Source organism: Vanessa tameamea, chromosome 31, assembly GCF_037043105.1.
Source record: "Vanessa tameamea isolate UH-Manoa-2023 chromosome 31, ilVanTame1 primary haplotype, whole genome shotgun sequence".
In the NCBI taxonomy this organism is placed as follows: Eukaryota; Metazoa; Arthropoda; class Insecta; order Lepidoptera; family Nymphalidae; genus Vanessa; species Vanessa tameamea.
Genome location: NC_087339.1, coordinates 2,718,159 through 2,739,555, shown reverse-complemented (window position 1 = coordinate 2,739,555; position 21,397 = coordinate 2,718,159). Strand labels below are relative to the sequence as shown.

At 32.3% G+C, this 21,397-nt stretch overlaps 4 protein-coding genes across 4 annotated transcripts; 3 read left to right on the top strand and 1 right to left on the bottom strand.

Moving 5' to 3' along the window:
- Nucleotides 1-1,031: 1,031 nt before the first annotated feature.
- LOC113391390 (sorting nexin-16) lies at nucleotides 1,032-3,999 on the bottom strand. The gene is made up of 2 exons (XM_026627342.2): nucleotides 3,703-3,999; nucleotides 1,032-2,640 (listed from the first exon to the last, which is right to left on the bottom strand). The coding sequence occupies exon 2, from the start codon at nucleotides 2,624-2,626 to the stop codon at nucleotides 1,772-1,774; it is 855 nt and encodes a 284-aa protein (XP_026483127.1). The 5' UTR covers nucleotides 2,627-2,640; nucleotides 3,703-3,999; the 3' UTR covers nucleotides 1,032-1,771.
- A 1,152-nt stretch (nucleotides 4,000-5,151) lies between these two features.
- Nucleotides 5,152-6,092, top strand: LOC113391387 (WD repeat domain-containing protein 83). The gene has a single exon (XM_026627339.2). The coding sequence runs from the start codon at nucleotides 5,170-5,172 to the stop codon at nucleotides 6,076-6,078; it is 909 nt and encodes a 302-aa protein (XP_026483124.2). The 5' UTR covers nucleotides 5,152-5,169; the 3' UTR covers nucleotides 6,079-6,092.
- Nucleotides 6,093-7,733: 1,641 nt separating this feature from the next.
- Nucleotides 7,734-12,039, top strand: LOC113391373 (uncharacterized). Its single transcript, XM_026627320.2, has 3 exons — nucleotides 7,734-8,291; nucleotides 8,610-8,851; nucleotides 9,950-12,039. The coding sequence occupies exons 1-3, from the start codon at nucleotides 7,858-7,860 to the stop codon at nucleotides 11,038-11,040; spliced, it is 1,767 nt and encodes a 588-aa protein (XP_026483105.2). The 5' UTR covers nucleotides 7,734-7,857; the 3' UTR covers nucleotides 11,041-12,039.
- A 3,554-nt stretch (nucleotides 12,040-15,593) lies between these two features.
- On the top strand, nucleotides 15,594-18,943 carry LOC113391416 (uncharacterized). Its single transcript, XM_026627377.2, has 6 exons — nucleotides 15,594-15,752; nucleotides 16,605-16,829; nucleotides 17,479-17,627; nucleotides 17,886-18,042; nucleotides 18,220-18,490; nucleotides 18,717-18,943. The coding sequence occupies exons 1-6, from the start codon at nucleotides 15,731-15,733 to the stop codon at nucleotides 18,880-18,882; spliced, it is 990 nt and encodes a 329-aa protein (XP_026483162.2). The 5' UTR covers nucleotides 15,594-15,730; the 3' UTR covers nucleotides 18,883-18,943.
- The last annotated feature ends 2,454 nt before the right edge of the window (nucleotides 18,944-21,397 follow it).

The window sequence follows — 21,397 nt, the reverse complement described above, 5'->3', positions numbered from 1 at the left end:
AAACGACATCTGATTTTAGATTTGTTTCGATATATCGGACACACGCCTAACGTACACTAAGACATCTTACTAATGCTAACCGATAAAAATTTAACGTGGAATGGAGCACCTTTGTGAATGGATAGACCTAACGCTAAAATTTCACACATGAAACATTATTAATCTTACATTTTATAATCTGTTACAAATTGTTCAGTCCTTAAAATAAAACATAAAATAAATGGTTTTCACCTGCCATTTATTTACTTAAATCTATTTATTAAATATAATATGTATTATATCTAGAATAATTTGATGGACATTACGAATTAATTTAACATTAATTGACAATAATTATCATTAAATGATATATTGTTAGATAGAATTCAAGTTGTTTCTTCTTTTTTTTTTGTACTTGATGTACAAAGACAGTAAATTTTAAGTGATAAAAAAGAGGTTCTATATTTCGAGAATTATATTATATCTTTGCTTTTTGGTGGGAATGATGGATGATCTTATATTTTTGCTTGGATGCACAGAGTAGTCTAGATTTTACAAATATGATAAAAAAAATGTTACCTTAGCAATTTTTTAATAGTTTTCATTCATTACTACTCTGTGTGTTTATTATTTTATTTATTTAAATAAGCAAATTGTATTTTTTTATTTATATTAAATAAAACCTTGAATAAAAAGTTGTAGAATGTTTTCTAGTAAAATATAATCCAGTCTTTGCTTAGGTAAAGTTTGGTAAACTGATTAATCCTTGATTGAGATTTAATGATAGTAAAATGAGAGAGAGAGGAAAATGGAGGGATTAATCCTCCATTGCCGCACTGCCTGTAAGTAGATATGTCAATAGACTTGGTCCCGTTTAGATATGTGATCGCCCTTCGTGAGAAATTATGTTTTATTAGGGTTGTTTTTCTTCACATATGCATATTTTTTTTTATTGAAATAATTTACCTCCTACTAAACCACTAAGCATACATCATAACAACTAATATTTATTAGTTCCTTACAAATTTAAGGAATATTTAAATTAATTATGATCCCAGTATTATATTAGATATAAGTTAAGTATTAAAAAAAAATACATTTCTTAAATGTTCTAAGGCCATTAACAAATAATTAATAGAAATTTTAATTACAAATCGCCATTCCATTCATTACTCCAAAGACATAAGATATAATAACAAATTAAGCTGCAAGGGTGGGTTAAGATTTTAGCCTACTGCTCACGAGTAATACTTTTTGTTCGAATAATAAACAAAATTATTACAAAATGATTCAATAAGACACTTTTTAATCTGGGGGGGTCAGCATTCTATGGTGGGTTGGACCCACCCGACTATACGACTCGTACTTTTAGTAGGAATCAATCAAATATATAGGGTTTACAATAAATGTTGATTTTCGAATGACAAACAGCAATTAAACTCCAAGCGATTATTGTCATCAGTTTCAATTAACTTACCGAGCAGTTCTGAATTACAAATGCCTATATTAACACTTTCCAGGACAGTGAACGCTTATACGTTATAACAATTATTCACTCGGTGGTAGGGCATAGTTCCAGCTCTTCTGGGTAGGTACCAACCCCTCATAGATGTTCTACCACCAAACAACAGTACTATAGTCAAGAGTACAGCTAACGGCTCCTTAATCTCAGTTCTCAAAGTTAGTGGCGGATTGGCGATGTAAGAAATGTCTTGACTTACCTTTAGGTAATTCATTTGCGAGCCTACATACCGTAAAAAAGTTCCAGAAATTATTAATCAGATCAAAATTACTACATATTAGCTGATTTATTTGTACTACAAGTAGGACAGTTCTTGATCTGATCCTCCAGAAGCGCGACACGTTTTTGTAAATGCATTATTGTCGCATCCTTTTGCTTCAATTGTACTTTAAGTGTTGTTATTGAATCTTCCAAAGCACCGTAAACGGCTTGCACTTCCGGTTGATAGCTAAACACTTGGGGGGGATCATCCAGGCAGAAAAATTCTCTGACGACCGAATGATTCGGGAGCATGTGTAAAATAGCGTTGACGAATGTCTGCAAGCCCCTTACCCTCTCTTCGAGGAATGCCGGTTGAAAATTATCCCTAAACCAACGTTTACCAGGCAACGGTAGAAGTAAGTTTGGCTGTTCGCTTTTTATACGATTGTATAACCTGACAAAATCCGTATACCTCCTAAACACTAGCCAGGATTGATCACGTTTGTCATCTTCAACTTTCAACTTGTATATCGTGAACCTAGCCCGTTCCTCCATTACTTCATACCCAACTATTGGTATACGAAGAGATTCAAACTTTTTAATTTCACTCCTATGGAGACTTAGGTCTACGTTGCTTATACTACTTTGTACGATATTATTATTTCTATACGGATCTGTGATATTACCCATAGATTTATAATGGTTCCGTGCTTGTATCACAGATCTTGGTGATTCCAGTACTTCATTATCAGATTGAGCTGATTCAGTATATCTTGACTTGTAGAAGTTATTGAATTTCGTGATAGCGTCTGAATTGGATCCATCTTCACTCGATGTTGATGATATCTCATTGTTCATACTATCTCTCGGACGGTTTTCTTTTAAAGTTATTAATTTTGATTCAATTTTTTGTACCGTTGCCATCTTTTGTACTTTATCTGTAATTACAAAATAGATAATACTTAAACGGATCTACACAGATAATATAAATAAGAGTTTGTATTATAACTACCCTCATCTAAAGTCTATTGGAATTGAAAAAGGAATAAAAATTTACTTTTATTAAGTAATTCTAGTTTCTAGCTTATGAAGCTGAAGAAACAGAGTTCCAGGATACTAATCCCGAGTTGATAAAAATGTAAATGTATGAATAACAGCTCTGAGTTGGCAATGTATATACTCTCATGCATAGGAAAGCTCTAAGCCATCGGTCTTAATCCTTCCTGGACTGATGATATGTTTGAGTGTGTAAGTGAACCAATAATTAAGCTTCAATCCATCAATGTAAGGCTGACTCATCTTATGTATTACACAAGCAACACAATTTAGTTATGAAATAAACTTGTATTGAGTAATTTGTTATTAATTAAAGATGTTGTGACATCAAATATTAATTTCTTATTAAAAGTATAGTTTAATGTACTAACCAAAAAGTTTAGCTATTTAATGTCAACAAGAAACAAAAGATTCATCCTACTAATATCATAAATGGGAATGTTTGTATGATTTTTACTCATTCGGGTGAGAACAGCTGATCAACAGTTCATATAAGCCTTCACATACCAGACAGCTAATCTCATTTGTAATTAAGCTTTTTTTTGAACATGAAAAATTTACATCGTATTTGAACCTATAATATCAATATGTCATACTAGAGACGTGTAACAAGAATAACTTTTAGGTGGGTCTAACCCTCCCATGACTCTTTTTAAGTAGCAATATATGGATTACTAAATAATTCCTTTGTCCAAGTTCATAAATGTCACATTTGGAAAAATTAAATGACATTTTATTTTTACTTTTAACATAATTTAATAAAAATTACATCAATATGATAAAAAGTTATATATTTAGTCTTTATCAATTCGAAATTCAAAAAGGAATCGAGATGTTATTTTTACAATGTTTTCGTTGTCTAATATGTTCCATATTGTACAAGTTGAATTGATATTAGCTATGACTAATAACCTTCACAGTTTATTATAGGACAAGCCACTTACTTACTGTGGACTCCCAAATTAAGACAATTTGAATAGCTTTATTTATGCCAACTTCTTTCTTCACGTAACACACAGTAACGGTTCGTATATTTATGTTTTTTGTATATAAACAATAACATTTCAATAAGTTAGCACCTTTACTACTATAAATATTAAACTTTAAGTATATTTATTATAGTTTATTGTAAACAATATTGAGATAATTATTAACGATGATAAAATCAAACAGCACCACAAAATGATATAAACTAAGAACCACAGATTAAATGATATCTTTATGTATTAATACGTAAACAATAATCATCATCATTATGCAACGGTCACATTATCGGGTTTCGTAAAGGTTTACATTATGGTACAAAGTATTCGAGCTACTTCGAACAACGTCCATCTACAATTATTATTTAAAGTTTTTAGATATATAGTATAGAAAATTCAAATCTCCTAAGACAAAAACAAATTCAATTTATGCACAAAGCTAGCATTACAATAAGAAATTGACTCAATCTGTACCATGGACGCTATAGTTTTATTTTGTGTTGGCTAATGTATATATAAATAACCACTGTATTGGTTTACAAATGCAGTGAACAGGGCCGGATCTACCACATGGCTTTTTGGGCTTCAGCCCAGGGCCCGTGTATTCAAGGGGGCCCCAGCTAAATCAAGTCAAAGTCAAAAATAGACGATAATGAGAAAGAATCCATAACTTTATTAAATTAAACAGATCGTATGGCTTGCAGCACTGCGAGTCCTGCAATTAATTAAACCCATTCAATTAATTTAATTCAAGTCTACGTTAGCCCAGAGCCCCCTAAACTTACGGTCCGGCCCTGGCAGTGAATATTAATAATTCACCCATTTAATAGTGCTTAATGCGTTGTCAGTATAACAAAATTTAAATTAATTATTATGTCGCTACGCAATTTATCATAATAAGAAAACGAAAATTTTTCTTGCAATAATGTAAAATTGCTATGCCTGCTTATCTAGCCATGGTATTAATATTTATGAATTATCAAAGAAGCTAAAATAAAAGTAATATCAATAGAAAGGTACACAGAAATAAAAATGATCTAATTCCATTAAAAAAATGCATTACATGATTGTTTAATTAATTTTCTTTATAATTGAGTTTTACGAGCCTTATTCGACGTACTGCTATTGTTTTTAATAGTGTGCTCAACCCCTAATATTCTGGTCTGCACAGTGCATATCCATCATAAACCTTTACTAGGCAACTAGAAGGTAATATTTAAAATAAAAGTTAAGGGATATTTTTGTTGCGTTTTTATTCAAAATATACATTATTAATTAGATTACAAGATTATTTCATTATAAGGCAGTTTAAATATGACATACGCTAAATTGATTTTGAATGTTATTAAAAGCATTAATATTGTTTATGAAAAACGTATACGATGAATGGCTGTCAAAATATGTCAATAACATGAAAATAAAAACACAATGGCAGAACAGTCGGTTTTGACGAAAATAGTAACAATAACATGCAAACAGCAAGTCGTTCGGGCGGTACGCTTCAACGTAGATGGTTCTTATTGTTTGACTTGTGGTGCTGATAAGAAAATAAAACTTTGGAACCCACACAGTCAAATATTACTCAAAACCTATGGAGGACATGCGAATGAAGTGGTCGACGCTGCCGGTTCCTGTGACAGTAGCCATATTATATCATGTAGTTCTGATAAATCTGTTATATTATGGGACGTAACGACAGGACAGCCTCTACGGCGATATAGAGGACACGCGAGCTCTGTAACATGCGTAAAGTTCAATGAGGAATCTACGATGGCTGTATCTGGATCTGTAGACAACACTGTATGTTTTTGGGACGTTATCAGTCGAAGGCAGGAGCCCGTTCAGATATTAAAAGATGCAAAGGACACAATAACCTCCATACAGGTTACGGACCACGAAGTATTAACTTCGTCAGTGGATTGTCATATGCGTTTGTATGATATGCGTGTGGGAAAAATGCTCTCTGATTACATTGGTCATATCATAACATATGGCAGCATGACCCATGATGGCCAGTGTTATATATTAAGCTGCACAGATAATACAATTAAATTGTTTGATAAAGATTCAGGAGAATTATTAAATACTTTTTCCGGTCATGATAGTAAAGACTTTTTATTAGAAAATGCAGTGAACGAAAAAGACAGTCATATTATCTCTGGTTCGGCAACTGGGGAGATATTTTATTGGGACTTAGTATCTAGTAGATGTACGCAAAAATTAATACAGGGATGTAAGCCGGTGGTCTCTTTAAGTCACCATCCTACTGATAATTTTTTGTTATCATCTAGTGAAGATGAAGTTGTTTTATGGGGTGTACCAAAGATGGATAACTAATTGTTAATAGACAATCCTTTTTTTTTAATAGGCACTATTAAAATGTTATCCGTATAAAGTAAATATATCTAACTTAGTATTCTTATGAATTTTATTATATTCTAATAATAAATTGTCCCAAAATAATAATGTCTTCCTGACTAAAATCAGCTACAGTGGCCAGTCTCATGGGAGACTGGCCTAACTATGCTAAGTGGTCCAAAAACATTTGAACCTATTCCATTGCTCTCATAGTGAAATGGGACAGCAAAATCAAAATTTTGAGTTCATAGATTCTGGGCTGATATTCAGACTATTTTGACTGAAAACCCAACAACATTTTATCAGTTCAATCCTAGATTTGAACCAAGAACCTCAGCCAATGAGGCAATTAATTATTTTCTATTTACAGAATTGGCATAAATTGTAGTGATAGTTTCAATGGTTTCCATATCCTAAAATTAGCCAAGGCAATGTCTGCAGAGCCCAACTGCACCAAATTGCAAACCCCTAATTAAAGACAATGAACTTTACATTGTGCTTTGTGATCAGTAATTTATTATTATTTTTGTTTTCTTATTCGTATTTACTAAATTAAGATTAAATAATTTCGTAAAAAGAATATTAGACCACAACATTTTCATTTTCTTTTTTATGTTTACCCATAAGAAGTGTTGAGAGCATTGAACTCTCTCATAAATACATTGTAGATGCATTCGAAGCGCTTTTAAGAATTATTATATTTAAATCTAGGAAAATTATTGCTCGGAAACCGTTATCTATTATAAAATTGACTTATTTATATACTAATTACTAGTAGTACACTAGTAAACTACAGTTATACAATTTATCCAATATGTGCAATTTATTTTTATCGTTTATTAAAGACATATGACTATACTTGTGAATTATATTTTACAATGACTTGCATAAACTAATCGTTTATCATGTTAATTTCGTCTTAGTCTTAATCTACCCGTAAGATATCAGAAAAATAAGCAATATACGGTTTCCCGCCAAAACTGCCAACTAATAAACTATGGAGTCTGTACGACGGACGTCACTGATGTCCGCCACAATTTAACATTAGTATTACTAATAGCCACGTAATAAGTCTTAACTTTGTTTTTGAAATATCAAGTTTTTATATTTATGCTGATTTTCTAAATTTTAAGCAACTTAAAATAAAATATCTGTAAGTCAAAGCAAAGTAGAAAAATACTTTGTTGTAATAATTAGTGTCAATATTTTTACATAGTAATTAATATTGAATGCCACAATAAATTATTTCAACATTTCATTGGTAACAGAGTGCAAACGATGGCATTTTTAATTAAAATAGGACACTCGATAAAGTACAATTATTGTTTAGCTCTTACAAATATTTTTTATATTTTTATCGTTTTGTACATACCTCATATTTAGCATAGTTAAATTTTAATAGTAATATATATTTTTAATTTTTCAGTTCCTGCTTCCTGGAATGAATGAATTATTATTCTATAAGATTAAAAAAAAAAAAAAGTAACTCGTTTAATATAGTATATCTGAATTTTTAATACTAACTAATTAAGACATTTATTAATTTTTTTGTTTTTGGTAGATAAACTATAGATTTTTTTATTTTATGTTAAGTTTTACATCATTCTCTCAATGTAGGTTAAACTCCACAGATAAATAAGAAATAGTTACCAAAAGCAAATTACATATGTCAAAGTGCGTCATCCCGCTCTGCGCTGCATTTACAAAAACAGTGAAAAATCTTACATTTTTTATAAATGAGAGACATAATAAGAAGAAATGGGCGCTAAAACTGCGGTTAAATTACGGAACAGAGGTGCCGCGTATAAATGTGATCTATGCGGACGTAAACTTATGACACCCGACGCGCTCGTAGTACACCAGCGTACCGCGCACAATATTATAACGAGAAGAACTAAGCCTAAACAGATCATTAAACCAATTAGATCACCTAAGGTTCAAGTTAAAGAGAAACCTGTGAAGAAAACACTCACACCACTTAAAAATGCACCCAAAATCAGTGATAAAAAACCCAAGGAAGTGGTCAAAAGTGAGCCGATTACTGATGAAGTAAATCCGGAAAATAAGCCTGAAAAGAAGAAGAAAACCGTCGAGTTCGAATGTCCCAAATGTTTTAGAGTGTTTTTGACGTATTTCCCAGCACTTAAACATATTCAAAAGTACCACTGTGTTAACAGACAGGGGACCAAAGTGTACGTACAATTTTCTTTATTTACCATAGATTTATTATCATAGACTAAACTCAGCATTAAGTAATTTAAATAAAAGAATATTCAAATAAAAAAAAAATATATTCATTATCTAATATGTGATCTTATAACATTGGCTTATAAAAAAAAACTTGAATTTTTATTTACATAAGCATTATTACTAGATTTTTTTTAAATAATGCTTAACAGAAAAACTACCAAATACGATATTGTCGTAGCTCCGCCTCATAGTTTCACTAGCTCTAAATTCAGATTATCAATGTGAAAAGTGTGATTATTCTTGTAATAAATATTTTACAGGCCACCAAACTCGCCCAGCCTGATCCAACCAGTGCGTATTGAGCTGTGTCTAAAATGCAAAAGGAAAGTAAAGTCAATACAGACTCACATCTGTGACAATACAGTTAAAGAGAAGAGCGAGGGCCAAGTGTTTATTTGCATGGCTTGCGAGGAATGGTTTCCAAATTTAAAGAGTTTTGACACACATGTACTGTGTCTGCACGGTAATGAAGTAGAGAGTATGTTCTTCCCCACAAACGTAGGTAAGATATTAATTCTATCTGTTTATTATGTAAACTCGTAATAATGCATTCTTAACAAGAACTGGGAAAATATATTATAAACTACATATCAGTTTAGGTTAAGGATAACATTAGATTTAAAGCCTGTGATATAGACCGTACCGTTCAATCTCCATAGTGTCTTCTCCATCGCATGTGACATTGGTGAAATAATCTGTGCCCTCTTGGCACAAATAAAAGTGAGAATAAAAAAAAAAAAAAAAAACATTCAATTTAGTAATGTATTATGTATGTGTATTCCAATCATAAGAGGAGAAAAGCCAATTAAACAACATGTGACAGCAAACTGATGCAATATCATTGATTGTAAGCTTGATTGGTCTATGGTATTCATTTTGGTTTTGTGAAAAAATGGAAGTAAAATTAAAGTTATAAGCAGTTACTATTGCAGTCACATATAAGCACAATATAGACAGTTAATAGCAAATCGCGCGAAATACGTAAATTTAAGGTTAGTTTATCTTTACTCTTACTTCGATTGGAATAGTCTATATATGCGAATGTATTAAAGTTTTGCAATTAATCAAGCAAAATAAAACTAACTTTTATAATATAAAGAATAGATTATACATATATTATATCTGTGGTCAGATGTATTGACCTGTATGCAGGAGTACCCCCTACTCATCAAATACTGGCTGTAGCATAAAAGTAACATCATGAAACACAGTTTTGCTCTGCATTTTCATTGGACAGGGTGGTGTTATTTTCTTGACATATCAAAGTCTAAGTTTGAAGTCGAAACTGGTCACTTCTTAAAATGAATGAATATTTAAGATAATCTGAGGTGTGCAACTTGTACAGCCGTAAGTTCAAAAATGGGCAAATAACACCTAGTTCTCAAGTGCTTAATTTGTATTTGTCACGAAAAACATAGTGCGGAAACCTGCTTATTATGTTAGCTGAAGAGCACACATGTGTGTGTCCACCAATTCCACTTGGACAGCATAGTGCAAGCTCCTAACCTTCTCATATGTCGCAGAACCCTTTGCCCACTAGTGGGAAATTTACAGGTATTTCTTTACATACTTTAATTCATATATATTTTAAATATTTCAGAGTTCACAAAATGGAAAACGGAAATGGAAGCTCAAACGAATGCCAGTTACGCCATCCTCGACAAATATGACTCAAAAAAGTACTACCATTGCAACTCTGTTAATGAAAACAATGAAAAATCAAGTAATACATATTTCTGCCCATCGACAATTGTCATCCAAGAATTTTCAAAAGGTATCCAAGTACATTTCTATAAACAACATTTTAAACATAGCGTCGTAGACTATACACTATCAGATAAATATAAAAAGTATTCCATAACATCTTTCCTAAAACGTTCCGAGGAATATAATAGCTTACCAAATTTAGAATTCGATGACAATGATATGTATCTCCAGTTCAAAACGTTAATGGAAGGTATAGTAGTTGATGCAGCTAAAATAAATATATCAACGTTAAAGATTCTAGTTGGTAAAGCGTTAGATATGACATCAATTTTGACCAACTACGATGAAGAAGTTGATGACACTAATGTAGATATACATAATACAAGTCACAATATGAACGACTCACAGATAACTAAAGCGCTTGAAGATAATAATCTAAATACAGGCAAACGGAAAAATAGTAATAAAATTGAAAGTATTACAGATGTAAAGAAAACAAAGATTGATTCTATCACCCAAGAAAGGGACACAGATACGTCATCACCAAAAATTTTAAATTCATTCTCATTAGCGGACAACGTAGATGCTATCAATGAATTAAACAAAGACGATGATATGACAAATAATTCTGTTATAGATACAATAAAATCTAACGACACAGATAAGAAACCATTGAAACAGTTGAAAGATCTCGATCAATCGCCGTCTTCCTTCAATGATTCATACAAAGACTTTGTCGTTAAAAATTTCCCTGCTAAAGATGCGGAAGTAAAGACACGGAATAGAGTTGGGAGACCGGTTGTTAAAACTAAAATAGGTCAATTCAAACCCAGTTTGTCGCCAAAGTCACCCGTTAAATTAGAAGCGAAGAAAATTGAAACAGACAAATTGAATAGACTTAGTATCGACAAACCTAAAGTTGATTTTGAATATGAAGTCAAAGAACAGGAGGAAGGATGTAACATATTAATATTAAAAATATAATTATATGTTTTTGTATATATTGATATACTGGATCGACTGTTGTTTCTGTCTATATTAAGTTTGAATTGTGTAAAATATATAAGAACTATTTTTTCAGACCGCATTGTAGACATAAACCTTTATGGTATAATATTTTAATTATTCGGTAAAAGAGGTTTTATATATAATATTTAAAACAAGTCAGATGTGTTGTCTAGTAATTAGTAAACTATGACATACTCCATATTAAACATAAATTATTTATCATCACTAAATGTAATGTTAATGATTCTGACAATATCTTTTACATTTCTTATGACAGAAAAATGTTTGATTATAAAATTTTGTATAACAGTCACTCGGACAATAAGAGATACAGTTGATGTCCCACTGTTATGTTAATAATTAAGTTACTGTGGACGCGCAAGAATTTAACATCTTATTTCCCAAGCAAGGGTCAGGAAGTATGGGGTGAACGCTTACCATTAGGCCCCTTGTCAGTCAGTCAAAGAAAATGTAATAAAACCTCCTTTGGATTGGACAATCTGTACTAATATTATAAATGCTAAAGTAACTCTATCAGTCTGTTGCTCTTTCACGGCCAAACCACTGAATCAAATAAAGCAAGCCTGCACTCCAAGGAAGGACAAAGACTGTTCATTAATGCCTAAAACGTAATGAACAACACCCTAAAACACGAGCAGCACCAGAGGCTAGCAACTAGTATTTCATATGTTTATCCATTTGACAGCATTAGTAAGGTCTGAGCCCTTTAAAGACGAAGAAGCCGGCCCAGTTGAGGGATATGGGATATTCAAAACTGTACGATCAACTGTAAGTATGTGATTGTATATTTTACATATAGCGATTTTTATTACTGAATAATTTGCAACCAATCAAAATTTGTTACTCGGAAGATATGTTAATTAATTATTAATAATTGTAAATTAAAAAATCAAACGGCTGTTTATTGTAACATTGTTGCTAAATGTATATTTAAAAAAAAAGAAATCATATGGAAATATTAAATATATGTATAAATACTTTTTTTATCTTTTATCAGGATCATGATTGTCAAAATTATATGAAAAAATTAAAATTACAGCGTTTTAATATTTTAAGATTAATTTAGTTTTTTTTTGTTATAAAAGTCTTAGGTAGTAATAATTTTTTTTTTTATAAATAAAATAGAATGTATGAATTTTTGTAATTGTTTTTTTAAGTTGTGGAAAGCTATTTAAGTATTTAGTATTATTTCTGGATAACATTGTTAATGTCAACAAAAACTATTCCAATGGCAGGAGGGCTTAAATTAAACCATAGATTAACATATTCCATGTGATTTGCTAATAGCTCTGTTTTATTGTACACTACAAACAATTCTCAATGAATATATCTTTATTTATAATACAACACTGTTACACTTAACTACTGATATCTACTATATGTCATTCAGTAGAAAGTTCATTAATCCACAAGGAACACCAGACTATATAAATCTCGACCAATGATCTCACGTCAATTCAAGGTGAAAGTTTTTTATTTTCATGTACTCCTGCCGTTGAAATAGACTTCATACAATTACCGTTTAATTTTATTTTTTTAAATATACAATTTAAAAGAAATGTATATTTAATAATACATTCATTATATTGTCATTAAGTGTTTGGTTAAAGTCCAGTTAAAAAAATTAAAAAGAAAACTATTCTTTTTGTCTACGTTGGGATTTTTTTAATTGGCATTTTTTTTTAGATTGATGACTACAATTGTTATTTTCGTGCACCTTTAATCATTTAATGTTAATTAAGAAAATGTTTTCACAACTGGCAACATTAAATCGAATTGTAAAGGTCGTGTATGGAGGTTTTACTGAGAAATGAAAATATTTATTAACGTTATTTTTTTTAAATAATTAGTATATTTTAAGTTCATATCAGAATATAGTTCATTTTTAATATGATTTGTATGTATTTGAGATAGATAGAACTCTTTCAAGGTCAATATTATTTAGAAAGTCTTCCCGTTAGTGCAAAGGTGCGTTTGTTAGTGTAGAGTAAAAACTACACAGAGTACTGAACAGAGAGCTAAAAAGAACTATATTTTTTTGTGTGTCGGTCTTTTTTTTTGTTATTTGGGGCAAACAAACGAGCAGGAGACTCACCTGATGGAAAGTAATTACCACCGCCCATGGACATCTGCAACACCGGGGGGCTTGCAGGTGTGTTGCAGGTCTTGGAATGAGTATGCAATCGCGCTGTTGTGGATTTTCGGACATCTAGATGGTGCGGGTGATATTTGGAATTTTGACGACATGTCGGAAGGTGAAATTCAGCAGCCGGGATTAATCCGAACAATTCCTCGGAACATTCCCCGTGGAAAATTCGGTAGAAGATGCTGAGTGATCCAACTTCTCTACGCAAAGCCAAAGGATCAAGCAGATCGAAAAGGGCTTGATCGTCGACAGTTCGAGCCGCTCTGTACAATCAAATGGAAGGAGCTGATACTGGGGGCAGCCGCCCAGAGGTGAGAGCAGTATTCCATGTGAGGCCGAATTTGCACCTTGTATAGTCTTAGACGATGGGCCGATGTGAAATACTGTCTTGCCTTGCTGAGCACACCGAGCTTTTTTGATGCCAGTTTGGCTTTGCATTCAAATTGACCGCGGAACTGAACGAGGCTCGAAACGTCAACGCTAAGTATTCCGATACAAGCTGTGGCGGCTATTGGAATGTTCTCAAAACGAGGAGAAACGACAAATGGTGATTTTTAGCGCTCAACGCGCAAACTTGCGTCTTTTTGGGGTTGAAGTGGACTAAGTCCCTCGCGTGAGAACCGTCTTAACTGCAGGTTTTTTTGATAATGTCATATGTTTAGGTGTCATGTTAGTAGCTTACGACCTTTTGCACTAACACAAACGTTCCATAAGACATTGTTGACAAACATCTGATTCATTATGTATCCCTTATGCCTGTATTTATCCATTAAGTATTTATTATTATTACTTACATTGCTATGTTATTTATCGTTACATTCTCGACAACTTACATCATCATTTCATCGATAAAAATGTTAATGAAACATCTAGTAACTCATTAATCATGAATGTGTATCTGTTTTTCGTTTACGCAACACAATATATAAAATAAATAAATATTGCCATTATCAATAAATATAAAATGCTATAAGATTATCGTTGAAATGATTATTAAAGACTGTTACAGAAGGTTTTTTTTTTAAAACATCAAGTATAGTTATTGCCAACAAAAAATACACAGCGAAACAATATTCAGATACAGAAAATAAAATAAAATACGCGTTGGATATCGACATATTGAGCTTATTTTTTTGGAATTTAGTGGTTAAACAAATTAATAGAGTTTTATTTCGTACAAATCGCATTGAAAAGGACTCGAAGCGTCGATACCAAATTATGTTCTGATAAATGTAAAAATGTATTATTGACTGTTAGAGTAATTTTGTATTATAATATAATTATTTAATAAATATTCGCTTTGTATATATGGTTATTTTATTTTAATCCAAGATTAAGGACCCATTAAACCTTCTACAAGCTTAAGTTGCGTCTTTAAAAAATAATAGCTTTCTGAAGCATGAATAGGGCTTAATACTTACAGACAGAGGCCTTAACAACGAAGAACTTGTTATAGTGATTGGCTTAAAATATTTAATATTGAAGAAGCAATGATATATACGAAATACAGGAAAGGACCTAAAATTCAACCTTGTCGAATACCTATTCATAGTAATATTACAAATAAAACTAATGTTTCGTGAGAATTAATTGAATTTGTTGCCGCAAGCACGGAGCAATGAGATTAAGATATAAAACCTACACAGATATCAACTCGTTTAAATACATATAAAATTGTTCCGTGATCTCCCATTATGCATAAGCAAATGCTTTAGGTAAATCATACGGCATGACAAAAAAAAAAGATGTGTCGGGGACAAGACACACACACAGAGACACGGGTTGGAACGAAGTTGCTTGCGCTATATATTATGTATTAAATAACAGACGCAATTGCATAAATTAACAACGTTTGAGAATATAAATGACAAGACATAAAACTGTTATTAAAAATCCCGTGTGAATTAATACAATACCATAAAAAAAAAATTTATTAATGTTATATATGGTAACATATATAAAAGAAATAGAAAGAGAGCTTCCTCTTAGCAAACGGAATTCGCTCGGAACGGTTATTTACGTGACGATTTCTGCCAATTCACTCAACTGAAAGTCGCATCAAAGAAATTTGTTCTAAAGAAATCAGTCACCAAAAAAAAAGACACTTAACTAACTTAACATTCATCTTTCACGTATTCCTATTAATAAAAATTCCAAGACATGGAATTAGTGCTACTAAATATTTTCTCGCTGAACTCGTTCCTCGCATAAAAACTGTTGTGTGTTAACGTAAAAATATCCGTCTAGATATACATTTTATACATAATAATTCCAAATTCAGCGCTTTTGTATCTGCTATTTTAATTTTGATTACTTTAAAGCTTGCAACATTGAAAGTAACTGTCAAAGTGTTAAATTTTGTTTGAAAACAAAAGTAACGGATTGCGCATCTTCTGTGGGATCATTTTGTGAAAAACATAAGAAATAAAACAATTAAGGAGTGTGATATACTGATTTTATGATTATTTAGATCTAAATAACACTGAAAATACAGTTACAATGCAGTCAACATCTAAAAACAGTGAGTAATGTCAAAAATTTGAACCTTTAGCAGTATTACGAAAGTTGATTACACTGAACTCAGATAAATAAGAGGGATTAAAAAGTTTGGCTTAAGATTTTATCTGAATTTCTTATAACTAATAAAACCGCTGCTATTGGCTGTAGGTGGACTTAATTTATATATAATATATATATTAAAAATACCTTCGCTTTTCCTAGATTTCGTACAAATGTAGGTAAGTTTTCGCCTATGATCCGATATACGAGAAGCTACAATGATTTCGCTTCTCATGACATAGATATATATATACCATACCATACTAGCAATAGTTTTAAGAAAGTGTTAACCTCTTTGCTTAATTAGTGTCAAGTTCAAGTTTTGTTCTTTCATTTTATTGTTCATATTTTTATTTTTATTTTAAAGATCTATGCATGTAGGAGTGTAGTGTTTCGTTTTTTTTGTTATTTAATGTATATATATATTCCCATGGTTGGTGGCGCATAGGTGATGTAAGGAATGGTCAATATTGCTTACAGCGCCTTTGTCTATGGGCGGTGGTGACCACTTACCATCAGGTGGCCCATATGCTCGTCCGCCAACCAATGCCATAAAAAAAAAGTCAATGTGTGTGAGAAATTGTTGGTTCTTTGGAGCCGCCTCAGGATAGAGGCCCTGGGAACATGACCAGTGCCCTTATGGTAAAGATGGTAATGATTGCAGTATTGCTTAAATTTGACAAATTGAATGAAAAGTTATCACTATGAATCTTTAAAATCTTTAAAACTTAGAATCTTATATATTTTAAACAGTAGATTAGTAGTAGAGTAACAAGTGTCAAATAATAAATAATATCTAATCTTATAATTCCAGAAATTAACGAACTACAAATGATAATTAGCAAGATGCCATTGGAAATATGCTGCGTGACAGTTCTACCAGAGTTTGGAGTGAGATGGAGGGAGATGTCACGTGCAGTACGCAATGCGCGACTCCCCATGGCTCCCGCTAGTGTTGCCAGAGTGCTGTGTAGACATATCGGCAAGTCATTACCGAGTGATGAGATAGCAGAAATTGTTGCGAGGCTGCGATTGAAATGTAAGTTGTCTGTAGTAGGTATAATGGAGTAAGAGAATTTGTTTGTTTTTCTCTAATTGAATGCACTAATAACGTAGAATTAAAAAAAAAAAATTATATCTATCTAATATATATTATCCATAACTCAATTGTTGAGAAAGGTTAAATATGTTGAAAAAGCTTTTATTAAATGATAACATAACGCCATAAGTTTTCAAAGTAAACTATTCCAACCATAACAGGAAAAAAGCCAAATAAACAACATTTGACAGCAAATTGACACGATATCATTGGTTGAGAGCTTGATTGATCTATGGTATTCACTATGGAATAGCGAAAAAATTGCGTTTTGAACATCTGTGAAATTGCTATCGGAATTTTGGAAGTAAAATTATAGTGAAAACAAGTAGTTAAGTGTAATAGTGTTGTATTATAAATAAAGATATATTCATCATGAAAGTACAAAAATGTTGGCAGATTGGCAAGTGGGCTATCTGATGGTGAGTGGTCACTACCGTCCATTGATATAGGCAATACTACTTATCATTAAACAGCCTCACTTAATCTTGCAAACAGGAACACAACTATAAAACATATTTCTGATTGGTCTGTTGACAAGTCTGGTCTCAAATGTTCATGACTAAAGCGTTTCTTTTAAATATCTTTGCAGTGGTAGCAACACAACGTAGGACCTGGCATGTTATTAAACTGTCGGAGCAGATATCCGATGAGCCCGTCAATGTGCTGGCGAGGCTTCTACCGACGAGAGTTGTGCAAGCCCTCCGAGCAGTCAAGAGTCAGAAGTTCATGAAGCCAGAGGTATGTGCCTGTTAATTTGTCACTCCTGGACAGAGGCCTTCACCCTTACGGAGATGTTTTAAACTCCAAAGTGTGTTTGTGATAAGCTTTCACCTTTGAGAATGGCTTCGGGGTCTGAATACGGTCAAGATCATCGATCAGGATTAGAGCATATTGATTAGTTTGAACATTACCCAAAAGTTGACATTAATAAGCTGATACTAATGTAACGTTTGAATAAAATTGAGCTTAGTGTTAATTTCTTATTCAATATTTCAGGTTCAAACCGTCAAACTGGGTGATTTGATATATATAAGTATACAAATGATGTCTGATACGAGGGAAGGGAGTGTCTTGTTCGTGGCGACGCCGCCGGGCGAGCCTGTCGCCCTGGTCAGTTCATTGCATTCGAGTTTGCTTCGCGCTTGCGTGCAAGGTTAGTATGTATACTATGTAGTATGTTTCAATGGCAGGAGTTAATTTAAAAAACCTTAAATTCCCCAAAACGCCATATTTTTTTTAAATTCATAATAAATACACCAGTCAATTCAAGGTCAAAGTTGTTTATATGCCTTTAAACAGGTTGAAATTGATTATTACGTTATTGTTCCAGGACTCGGCTATAAGAAGTTCGAAGATGCGAGTTTAAACGGTCGAGACATTCATTCTCTTCTTCGTATATACAATACAAATCACAACGAACACCCAGACTTCCTGGCCAGCCTCCCCGAGTACAACATCCTTCCGATCACAGCCAGAAGTGGTATAGACTACACTGGTAGGAAGATGGATGAGGAATATGCAAGCCAGATCCTTGGGCCGGATCCGCCACAGCTGGCTAGATTGACAGTTAGCTCGGAAAAAGAGTTCTTTGCACCCGAGAGGTATGTTTGACATTCATTGTTGCATTGATGTCAGCTCTGTGATATTTGTTGAAAACATTCACTTGATGTGCATGTGCAAGGAGGGTTTTGTGCAAGCCAAGCAGTGTGTGTGTTGTTTAATACATAATATATATATATATAATTTGTTCCAAACATTAGGTTAGGTAAATATATAAATTATTAAATGTCGAAATATATATTGATATATTTGTTTATATTTTTCTAGATTGAATAAGAAAATGAAATTGACTCTTCAGTTGAAAAGCGAAGACATTGCAAAGACGTTGCAGTTTTGGGCCGCGAAAGGCGCCATCTTGCCGACATCGGACCTCTTTCAAATATTTCATAAAATTAAATCGAATAAGATACATATCGAAGCGGACGACGAATGATTTCATTATATTATTTGTATTGTTTTAAAATTGATTAGAAATAAATATTTGTGTCGTTAAATTGTTTTTTTTTTTAATGGTTAGTAATTATTAAGATCAAGTTCATGTCTGAACAAGCATTAAGCACTGTCGGGCGGATAGCGCTTTGCAAGTCTGTACATGAAATTGTACGTAATATCGAATATGCAAGTTTGGACAAGTAACAGTCGCTTACCTTATTAAAATATTATCTGCTTAGTTAGGTACAATGTAGGTAGGCCCTTATAAAAACTATGCTTACATTTCTGCTCTTTACTATCAAAAGCAGATAAATTTTCGTGGACCCCCATTAACCTCTTATGGACCCCTATTTTTTATTCACGCCTACGTAGACCCCCAGCAAGTCTCCCGTGGACCCCTGGGGGTCCACCTGGACCACTTTGAGAATCACTGATCTAGAGGGTATTTACCTAATATTGACAGTTACTTATTTTACACAAAGATTGTGCTCTTACGTCCTTACTCTAATGTATGTACAATCTATTTCAACCGGAACAGGAGAAAAGTCAAATAAACAACACTTGACAGCAAATTGACGCGATATCATTGGTCGAGAGCTTGATTAATCTATGGTATTCACTACAGTTACATAATTTCCCGGAAAGTCCATAGGAAGGACGCTTCGAAAGAAGCGCTTTGTGCCATACGCAATAGCGTTAGTTACTCTGTATTCCTACTATTTTGGAATAGGCTATAGAATCTTGTGTTACCAGTTATTTTACGTTAACTTTAAAAGGCATAATATATAAATATGTAAACTGCCTAATAATAATCGTCTTCTTATGACTTCATAGGTTCATATTATTATTGTATATCGTTTTTTTAAACACAATAACTGTCATGCTTTAAATATAATTATATTGAATGGCACTTAGTGACGTGATCGAATGTTGTCGGTAATAACTTGTCTGCAAGCTCTGCGTAGGTAGCACCCACTTATCAGATGTTCTACAACCAAACAGTAGAACACAGAATTGTGTTCCTGTTTGAAGGGTGAGTGAGCAAGTATAACAGCCACAAAGGACATAACATCTCGGTTCCCAAGGCTATTTACGCCACTGACTTTTAAGTCCACATTTAACTTTGCGGCCATTATAGAGGAATTATTTGAACACAAATAAAACACAATGTAGCAACTTAAATATTTATTTAGATATTTTTTTAAATGCTAATTGAGACCGAATTCCGAATTCACTTAACAAACGATAGTGTTGAAATAGTTATTATGTTTATAAAACTCGCTAGAGAAAGGTTGCCCGGCTTGTCAACATTGGTTTATAATTAATTCCAATCGGGGCCATTCATTTAATACGTAAGACTATTTTCGCTAGTTTTTGACCCCTTCTCCCTCTATTATAAGAAGAAATAAGAATAGGCCGACTCCCCCCCCCTTTTTATATTTATTACGCAAGAATCTAAAGAAAAAAATTAATACACGTTTGGTTTAATGTTTATTTTACAAACAATTTATTTGTAATGTCAAAGTTACAAATAATCTTTATTTTTAAACATTAAGACATGGTCGACCCCCTTCCCCCCCTAAATCGTCTTACGTAATAAATGAATGGGCCCATAGCATATAGATAAATAAACAACTTTGACCTTGATTTGACGCGACGTCATTGGTCGAGATTTAAATAATCTGTCGTAAGCGTGAAAATATAACGGAAGCGTCCCTTACGTCCGTCAGTCACGTGCGATAAACAACAAAAACAATCGATAATAATAAATTAGAAATATGCTTTTTTATTTATTTAAAATTAAATTGATCCCTAAACTATAAAAAATATTGTAAGTTATATATCAGGATTTAGTTTTTAATCACAATAAAGTACGAGAAAAGACTGCGTTGAACCAGTTTCATGATTGATGTCGAACATCAATTTATTTGAACACTATCGTATGCCGTAAAACTAATATTAAATTTGTTCCAATACGAGATTACAATCCGACTATGCTGCGATAGAGATTTATAATTGATTTTATGTAATTTAATATTTGTCTAATACAATCGCAATCATTTTAGTATCTTACATTTGAAGCGGATTTCTTTCAAAGTTTAACCTATAAGTGGCTAATGCTAGAAGTAGAGATGATTAAACTAGTGTTGCATATCGATAGACTATCGATAGTTAAGGTGTTAGCGATAGTATCGATAAATTAGTCTAATATTTGTTTTTCTTTACTTCTCCGGCCACTGGAATAGGCAATAAGCAATTAAATCGATTAACTCTTGTGATTGCATTTGACAAATATCTTCATACGTCAGATATCTAAGATGGCGTCTTCCGCCATTTTGTAAGCTTTTTGTGCATCTACAATTCATATTTGTTTTGTAGTCGGATTAATGAATTAATATTAAATATATTATTATATTTGACAACCTTTTAAAGAACTTAATAACTAATATAATAAAACTAGACATAAATGTTAATTCCAACTAATTAAAGTTTAACATTTTAAATATTATACATAA